This window comes from Pundamilia nyererei, unplaced genomic scaffold, assembly GCF_000239375.1.
Source record: "Pundamilia nyererei isolate P.nyererei 1_Seehausen unplaced genomic scaffold, PunNye1.0 scaffold00095, whole genome shotgun sequence".
NCBI lineage: Eukaryota > Metazoa > Chordata > Actinopteri > Cichliformes > Cichlidae > Pundamilia > Pundamilia nyererei.
In genome coordinates this window covers 1,415,447-1,425,116 of record NW_005187496.1, presented here as the reverse complement: position 1 = coordinate 1,425,116, position 9,670 = coordinate 1,415,447, and the positions used below count along the sequence as shown (strand labels likewise).

At 39.4% G+C, this 9,670-nt stretch overlaps 1 protein-coding gene across 1 annotated transcript in view; it reads right to left on the bottom strand.

Annotated features, from left to right (window-relative positions):
- mmd (monocyte to macrophage differentiation-associated) overlaps positions 1–3,312 on the bottom strand; it is a 14,260-nt gene extending 10,948 nt beyond the window's left edge. The window contains exon 1 of the mRNA XM_005739941.2: positions 3,251–3,312. Within this exon, the coding sequence (XP_005739998.1) occupies positions 3,251–3,288 (38 nt within the window). The 5' untranslated portion in view covers positions 3,289–3,312. The remainder of the gene's footprint in view (positions 1–3,250) is intronic.
- Between the last annotated feature and the right edge of the window lie 6,358 nt (positions 3,313–9,670).

Below are 9,670 nucleotides of genomic sequence, written 5' to 3'. Positions count from 1 at the left end.
ACTATGTGAAACAAATATTAAAAGGTTGTAATTTTATAATAATTAAAAGGCTGTAAATTATAAACTAAAAGTGCAGTTTTAACAGAAGCAAAGATCTCTTAACGCCCTCTTTTGCCCATTGACCTTTGACCTTTGGTTATGAATTGGTTTCCTTTTTAATTGGGTAAAAAAAATTAGTGTGTTTAAATTGGTGTTAATTAAAACTCAGTTACTCTATCGTGCTATATCAGGTTTATGTGCCTTATCTTTTATGCTAGTTGCACTTTTTTAATTTGCACAATCAAAATTATTTATTGATTTAATTTTTGCACAAACCAGAGAGAATCTAACTGAGGCTATTTCTGGAGACGTTGTATATTTGTCTTCTGTTTGGCGAGCCTTTCCCTTTACAAAGAATCATCCTGACCTCTTTTATGAATGTGATCTGTTTGTGGTGCATTTCTTAGAAGATCCAGGATTACACTGAGAGCCATCCAGACTTTAGATCCAGATTCAGACACAGCTATTTCTGTTGAGGGCTGGCAGCACAGCACAGCCGTAATCACAATGTCCAGAATAATCAGCAAACAGGACGGCTAGCTTCGTTTTTTTCCAAGTTTAATGTTGTTTCCTTTTTGTTAAATCCCAGATGTCTTTTTATATTTGTTTCTGTAAAATGAAATTAGAGACCGAAGCTATCATTGATGAATAAACTGCAAAACACATTGCTGTACCATGATTTCAGTATTTTATAGCTATAATTACTGCGTATAATCCAAACTGTTTCTGAAAAGTTAACAACAATCATGTAAACTAAATACAAAATATTTTACATCTCCAAATGTGCAACAGCAAAGTTGCAAACTGCTGGAGAAAATGTTGTGAAGCAAATTCAGTTCAGTTCAGCAACATGTGTTTTTATATGTAAAGCACCAAGAGTCGCCTCTGGGTGCTTGAAGCAAAGACACATAATCGCAATTCTTCTGTCGTCTCTGAAAATCTGTTTGAAACAAAGACAAAATAATCGAATAACATAATTTACCAAATGAAGAGAAAGACACCAGCGGACTCAAACATGAAACAGAAAGAATATCTGTCTGCTCCAAAATATGAAGAAACACTGAAGCAAAATTAGAAATGGAGAAATAAACCGACGGGGTTACGAACAATCACACAAAGAATACATGCAGATGAGTTAAAGCTGCGATTCAGCTTTTTGTACTGATACTATTTATTTTCACACATTTAAATAATGATAAAGGGAATGATAATAGGTCTTTAAAATTAATTTAAAAAATTAATGCAGTTCTTTCACATCTGTTAGGAGATTCTTAGATAATTAGTTCGTAATACTGTAATCCTGGGCAATGTCCCATCTGCCCTCCTGTCATATTTCTTTTCAAGCTTTTCTTATTTAATCACTAGTGTACATATGTTTATATTTATAGATACATATATATTTAGTCATCTTTCTTTTTTACCACGTCTCTCTAATATTTTGCTCGTTACTATTTTTTTTTATTATTTTATTATATTTTATTATATTTTCTTCCACTGTACCATGCTGCTGAGTGACTGCTGCTCGTCAAACACATTTCATTGCAATGTTGACCCTGTGCTAACTTGCATATGACAAATAAAACTGAAAACTGACTTTTCTGCTTTTTAAATCTATTAAATGTATATTATATTATCAATTGTTAATTTGATTGTTTTCCTTTTGTTGGATCTTTTGTTCTTACATGCGGAGCTTTAAATACAAAGAACAGGAGGTGAAAGCTGCAGGGACATAAAAGTAAAGTGAATATCTTTTGATTTACTGATGTGTGAAAAAAAACCTACTAAAAGTACTAAAAGAAAACAGGCAGCATGGGAGCAGAGATGAAACAACATCACACACACACAACATAACTAAAGCAACGCATTTGAATGTTAATATTTACATTCCTATTTGACCCTTTGAAGGAAAAACATTACTGTACTGTTAAAAATGGTCAAATCAGTGACCTGCTGTTAAAATACCTTCTCTCTCAGGGTTGGCATTTGCGATATTTAATTATATTTGGTATTTTAAACTTATATCCGCCCTGTGACACTGAGTACAAGACAGAAACCATTACAGGTTGACAGGTTTTAGTGTCTCAGATGCTCAGATTACAGAGCCAGGAGCACCGGGGTCATTATTGTTAGCTGATTTCTTTTTTTAGGAAACGCTACAACTGATACAATAGAATCTCATCAAACTAAAGTAAAACATAATGTACCGGAAACATCTTTAGTTTTAGTCTCAGTGTCTGTGATCAAATTGGTCAACACAACCATCAGGAGTCGGTCTGATTTCTGAAACGCAGACCTGACTGTGCGTTGGGTGTTTGTATTGTAACACCTGGTCTGACTTCCTGTCAGTTATCACTTATATTATAATTAAAACAACAACAAGCAGTTAGAATAATAAAAGGCACACGAGATTAACAACACAATGAAGTAAAAGTGTAAACAGTTTGATCACAACCGGAAGGAGCATAAAAGCAGATCATAGCCAAGTCCTGGAAAAGCTTTAGAGATGGAGACGTTAATAACACCCTCTCGTGCACTCTCACTCTGCAGCTTTATGTTAACTGTGCACTGTTTGCTCGACAAACACAGCTACTGTGAGTGCTCGCTTGTTTCTCACACCTTGATATGCTTTATCTGCACTTCGGTGATGTGGCAGACAAAAGGAAACACTTCAAGCTTAACCCCGGCTTTATGCTGCTTATTCTTATCGAAATGTTTAAGATATTAAGCAAATTAACTTTTAACGTGGGGATCTAATAGTGCTCACTCAGGAACCTGATAAGAAACTTTCAACAACTACATCGATGCACGTCACATTTCCTCGAGTTATGTAAGAGGTGACAGTTAGTCCTGCCTTAAACAATTGTTCAGCACTGACCCCTGAACGGCAGCCAGATCTGAGCGCTTGGTTTCAATAAAGCCAAGATGACTGTTTTATATGGCAAAGAGGTGCAAAGTCCAAAGACACTGAAGAATATTTATTCTGCATAACAGCAGGTTTTATATTTTTCTAACCTTAATCCAAAACCTTTCATCCCACTCTTCTCAGTCAGCGCAACAGACATGCCCCTCTTATTCTTCGTCTTTTATTGGTTGTGACATTTGCTTTCCAGAGGTGACTGCAGGCTTTGCCTTTAGATCCTTGAGATAAAGAGGGATTTCACGTGCATGCACACAGTACTTAAATACATCAACACATGTCACTCTCCCTTACCGTCCGAGTTTGGTCCTATGTAGGTCAAATCGTAGCATTGTCCCAGGAAAAAAATCAAAACAAAAGAACAAAAATAACCCCAGAAAAATGCAAAAAGCAGTGTATGTGCAAAAATGAGTTGGGTATAAACAGAGGTAAGTTGCACTCAGACCATCGTGCTCTTCTTCTCCCTGAAGTCTGAGTTCGATGGCTCGTGGTAGGTGGTGATCATGTTGGCTGTGTCCCACCGTCCCACAGGTGCTGAGGAGTTCTGCATCACCACCAGTCTGATGGGAGACTGAGTGGGTTGTGGGTCCGGGGCGTACTCCTTGGTAGGATCTTTGCCCCGACAGTCATACATTATACAGGATATCAGGAAGACGAGGAGCAAGATAACGTAGCTGGCGATAAGGATGCAAAGGTTCAAAGTGACGGGGTCAATCTCCTGGTAGTTTTCCAGAAAGCCCATGATGCCTGCCTCATGCTGGGTGGCCCAGAAGGCCCTGAAACCAGCACCTCAGTGGACGGAGAGGCAGAAGGCGTCAACAGCCGCTACACACCAAGAACACTAAGCAAGCCTGGTGACAGCAGGGCTCTCTCTCTATCCTCTTCAATCCGCCCTCCCTCCTTGCCCTCCGTCCATCCTCTCTGCCTTGCTCCTGTCTTCTTCCTCCTCTCTGTGTCAGACAAGCGCTGTGGATGTGTGGCTTTGAGGTAAAAATACTTTAATCCTCATCTTTCCTCCAACCTGGAATTTCTGCCATCCCTAGCTCTCTTTAATAGCTTCAGTTGTAACACAGCAACAGATTCTGTGTTACATCATCATGGGAATATTTAATTACTGTGTGTGTGACGTATTTTAGCGTGTGTGTGTGGTGTAATCTTAATCTTGATTGTAACTGGGGATTGACGGAGGAAGCCATCTGGCTGAATAGAAGCCACTAAAAAGTCACTCAGATAGAGCTCACACACCAAGCAGAAGACTCAGTCTCACAGAGGGTGCGACACACTTTCTTCCTAAAATATCTTTTCAATGATTTTGATTTTGCAGAACGTTCAAATCCAGACGGATTACGGCACCCGTTGACCTCCGGGTGTCACAGAATCAGAGATTACCACGAAGGGAATCATCTCTGCTTGTGCACGGCACACGGAGGTGGGAAAAACAGGAAATAAAAACAGCAATAAATAATGTGGAACGTCTCAGGTCGTGTTTGCACCTGTTGCTGCAGTGCAGGAAATTTTGAGTGTGATGGACAGCAGGGGGCAGCAGTTATCAGCATTAGAAGAAGTAAAGCTGCAGGTCAACTTTGACCCAGACAACCTTTCTACAAAGAGCAGAAATCAAACAGCAACTCGTGTTGAGATAATGACATGAAAAATAAAGAAAGCTACAATTTTTAGTGCAAAACCTTCTGGTTTTTCCACACTGAAGACAGTCTTTGTGTGGTGTGAGATTACAAGCTGGGAACCAAGTTTTAATACAGAATAAGCTACACTAAAGGTCATCACAGATACATAGTGTGCTTCATGAGTAGTAGTCCCAGTGGTATCAGTATTAAACACACAGCACTCATAGCAAAATAAAACCAAAGTCATGAAATTATTGGTTTAAAACCTTTTACAATACTATCTGCAGTGCTTCCTAAAAACGGAAATACTGCAGATGACATTTGATTAATCGAAAATCAGAAAAGATGATCCCACAAGCGTGTTTTCAGACAACATAATCAATCAGGAGGATCCCTCTGGGACCTCAGAGATGGTGCAAGAAAACCGGAGACTCCAGCTACAAAACAAGAAGGAAGAGAAAAGAGTAGATGAAGGAGCTTTTATTTCTTTATTGTAATCTTTCCTGCCTTTACTTAGAGCTCTACGATTTCTTCTGTTATTTCCTTCCCTTTAACGTTGTACTTAAACGAGTCTTTGCTATGTTTTAAAACTTTGGAGTCTTCTTAATTTCCTGATTTATTTTACAGATTTTCCAACTTTAGGACCTTGGGCATGATTATATACTTTATAGAAGATGGTTTTCTCAGCTCTTATGGGATCGGAAAATACTTACTCTCACATTTGTGTCTTTTTTCCCTTAAAAACTCCCACTGTTACCGCCTATTTCTATTGTATCTACTAGAAAGTTATTTTAAGGACTGAAACTTTTCCCCTGAATTCAGAAAAAAACAACTTATCAGTTCAGAAAATTGCGAAATTATATCAGGACCTGCTACAATATATATTTTTACTGACGTCTACAAGTTTAACAGTCTCGTTGGATCTCGGGGGATTTTCACCCCACAAAGAGATTTCATAACATAAACAGTTCAGGATGAAATCAGGCACCGATCTGCTCCAGCTCTCCTGCAGACAATCAGTCGTGATGTTTCCTGCCTCGCGGTTTAAAAGTGAGTTTGAGCAGCAGATTGTACACATTAAATGTGCAGAGTACAAAATGACCTCACTGCTCTCTTCACGTTCAGGCCTGTAATCCCTCTGTATGTCCCAGGAAACAGGCTTAACCCCTGAACCTGCCCGAGCACTCAGCTCCTCTTGAAGCTTGCTGGAGGGGCAACTCCACCGAGAAACAATCTCTAAGCTTTGTAAAACTTTACACTGCCTTTTTGTGTTTGCAATTTTATATACAAATAAAAACCATCATTCCAAACTGTTCCTTTTGTTTTTTAGAAACACGAGCACTTTTAAAGACTAAAAAAAGTTTAATCGAAACTCTTAAAACGGCAGCAAGTCAGAGGAAGAGTGATGTTTCTGTCCTGGGGATGTTTGTGTTGTCGCTCTCTCAGAGAACGATTAGCTCAGAGGATGTAATAGGTTTGTCTGTGTGTACAGCAGCCTCTCGGGTGGAGTTTCTCCTGCTCATATCTTGGGGATAGATCTTCCCCCAGCGTCGCCAGACTCTGGTGCCAGGGAGTCCGGCAGCGTCTGCGGGACCTGGAGGCAGACAGACAGCTGGGACACATGGGAAAGGATTGTGTTGACAAATTGTGCACTTTACTTCGGCCGTGTGCGTCTGCGAGCCGAGGATGTTAAGAGTTTTTATATTCTTCCTGTGTCTCTCAGGCACGAAGAACCGACAGGTTGTTTGCTCGTTTTTCACAGCGAGCCTCTGATTCTCCCTGCGGGGGATCCTCCCCTCCAACTCACACATCCTGACCTCACCTCTGCTCTCCCTGCGTCAACCATCCCCCAAAACAAATGAGTGACCTTAAGACATGACCTTACCAAAAAACAAAAAAACCCTTCTGGTATTTTCTTTCTAAAAGCTTGTACGTTTTTCTTGGGTGTGGATAACAACGTGAGAATGATAAATGTGGAGTAAAAGGCCAATAGATTACTCATACAGACAAATGCAGATAGTGTTTATTTCCTGCTTTACTCTTCCTTTCTTTGTTTGAGCAGTGGAAAAAGAATAGAGAATAAAACTGTAGAGCATCATTTTGTTCTCAGTTTGTTTGTCCACCCTTTAAAAACCTAACAAAGGATCCCGCATTGCATTTATTATCATTTTATATTGTTCTGATAGCAGAAACATAGACTGTAAATAAAGGATGGACATAGGCTCTTTTCAAGCCTCAACACACAGCAATCTCATAATGTTCAGAGGAGATGGTGCACCAATAACTTATATGATAACTTATTTAGCTTAATATATATGTGCACATACTGAAAATGACAGCCTCCACACAGCATTTAATCTCTTATTAGACTCAACTGGCTTCTCTAAATGTAAAAGAACCCACCCACCACTTTGATTTGAGATCAGGGGTCTCAAATTCAAATGAGCCACAGGCCACTGCTGGCACCGTCATCTCATTGGACTGCCACTGTAGTGTTCACGTAGTAGAAATAATTATATTTGTTATTATTATATTTACATGCTTCCCGTTTCTGCTCAGTGACAACTCGTACTTTTCAACTCTCCTTTTTCTCCCTCACAGACACATAACAGGTATGGCCATCCATTCTCCCTCATCACTGCCATTGAGGCTAGATTCTTAAAGGGCCCGTAAGCCCTGCTCTAGATCTTGTTCTGACATTTGGCATAGAAACTGAACATTTAACAGTATTTCTATTCTGTTCTGTTCTGCTTTTGTCTGATCATTTCCTAATAACTTTTGCATTTACAATACTGGATTACACAGCAGTGGGAAGCTCCTCTGAAAAAGAGAGCCTCCATTCAGAAGTACTGAACTCCCTCCTTTAACTCCAAACGTGCAAAATAAAATAAAGCAGACATGCATTAGCTAAAGAGGAAGTGGCGTAACACCAATTTAGAAGATCATCACCTCTGTAAAGGTAGAACATCTTACTATTCATCGCTGACTGAAGGAAGAAAGAACAACTCTAGGTTTGTCTTCTTTGTATCATTGTAGGGTCTTTACCTCAGACATAAAGCACCTCGGGGCAACTCTTGGTGCTACATAGATAAAACTGAATTGCACTGAGCTTATGTGCGACATGCATGCATGCTGTAAATCCCTCCTAGTTAATGTTAACATACAAATAATGTGATCTCCATTCATGAAAAGAAGAAAAAAACGGTGCTTCTAATAATAATTTCTAAATAAATAAATATGAATATTTATATGTGAGTTTAAATCTGTGTCATATTCGCCACATCAGGCAGTTTTTTGTAATTAAAAAAATAACCTCATCATTTTGTACAACTTAAAAATGTATTGTGTGATTTATTTAAGTTACACTGATGAAGTCTCAAAAACTCACTGAAGTCACGTAACACATGACACACTTGGCTTTAAATGGTTAAAATCTCAAGAGAACAAAACTGAGTGGAGAAAGGGTTACACAGTTACACTTACACAACAGTTCAAATCCACCGTTCAATCCTTGGAATTAGAATTTGCTCATTTTCCTTTAGTGGGCCATGAGGGAATATTTTGTTCAGGCTGAACTGGCCTGCAGGGGCAGAAAACACACAGAGGAAGGAGGTGATGAAGATGGTGAGTCCTTCGTCTTCTCCCTGTAACAGCAGGGGTTTTCCATGAAGTCTTACACAACCGAGATGCTGCTCAGAGAACGATCGGGGCTACGTAACAATTCTTTCCTTTGACCATTTCATCATTTATGTATTTATGCAAATTAAAAATATCTTTTCTTCATTGTAATTTTTTAAAATAAGAGTTTAAGTGATGCCAAGACTGAGAAAAAAAGGTTAAATAAAAACAACTGATGTAAAGACTAAAATAATACTAAAAATCAGCTGTTTTGAAGCCCAACAAAGGTGAAGTACCTGATATTTAAACACTCGCTCACTATTTGTCTATCTGGGGTTTATTCTACAGCATGGTTGTTATCTACACATACACACGACGGGTCACTACTACTGAGAAACTCTTCTTTGTAAGAGATCAAACTTATACATTCAGTAGGGGATTAGAGTAATTATTCACCCCACTCTAAATTTTCACGATCTCTTTCTCATTATATCTTCCTCCTCTTCATACGCCTCCTCCACAACTGCTCTCTCCTCCCTCATTTCCACTCATCCTCTTCCTCCTTACCTCAGTCACCATCTGCTGGAATTAAGTCACAAAGGCATAAGCATGCTTATCTATTCCTAATATTGCCAGAATTACTTACTGTCAGCAGATAAGACATGCGACCCTCCCATCTACAGACAGCTGGCAACAAGCGGCTAAACAACAACAACAACAGCTGGTTATAAACTCACATTATGCCAGCTAATATTAGGCACGAGTGTTCTAAAATCATATTCTCCCTCTGATAAACGGTTTGATTACATTCTCACATCTTATTTATCCAAGTCCAACAATGTTAGATCCATTTCAAAGAAAGTTTCTCTAACACAGCTGCAGAAACAGCAGCGCTTACCAACAGAAATTCAGGATATCCCCAACAATACACATCAGTATAGCGTTCATGAGTGAACCGAGTCATCGATTCGTATCGGACAAGATGTGACCACGTGGCATATTGACAGCTGAGGTAAACAGCAGAGAGACGGTCTGCACTCACTATAGATCAGGGTGGGCAACTCCAGGCCTCGAGGGCCGGTGTCCTGCAGGTTTTAGATCTCACCTTGGGTCAACACACCTGAACAGAGATGGGCAGTAACGCGTTACAAGTAACGCGTTACTGCCCTGCCCCTGTCTGTTCTCAGGTTCTTGAAGTGAAGGCCAAGTAGAAACCTCCATGGGTAAAAAATGAAGCCAAGGTGAATGAACCTGCAGTTCCTCTAAAATCCACTTGAGGCTCCAGCTGTGTCTTGTTATTAGTCATCAATCATCTGATGTGATATTATATATCTGTGTAGGCGTGGCCTCTTTGACTGACAGGTGGATGGTGACCAGAGATGGGCAGTAACGCGTTACTGTAATCCGATTACTTTTTTCAAGTAACGAGTAAAGTAAGGGATTACTATTGCAAAAACGGTAATTAGATTAC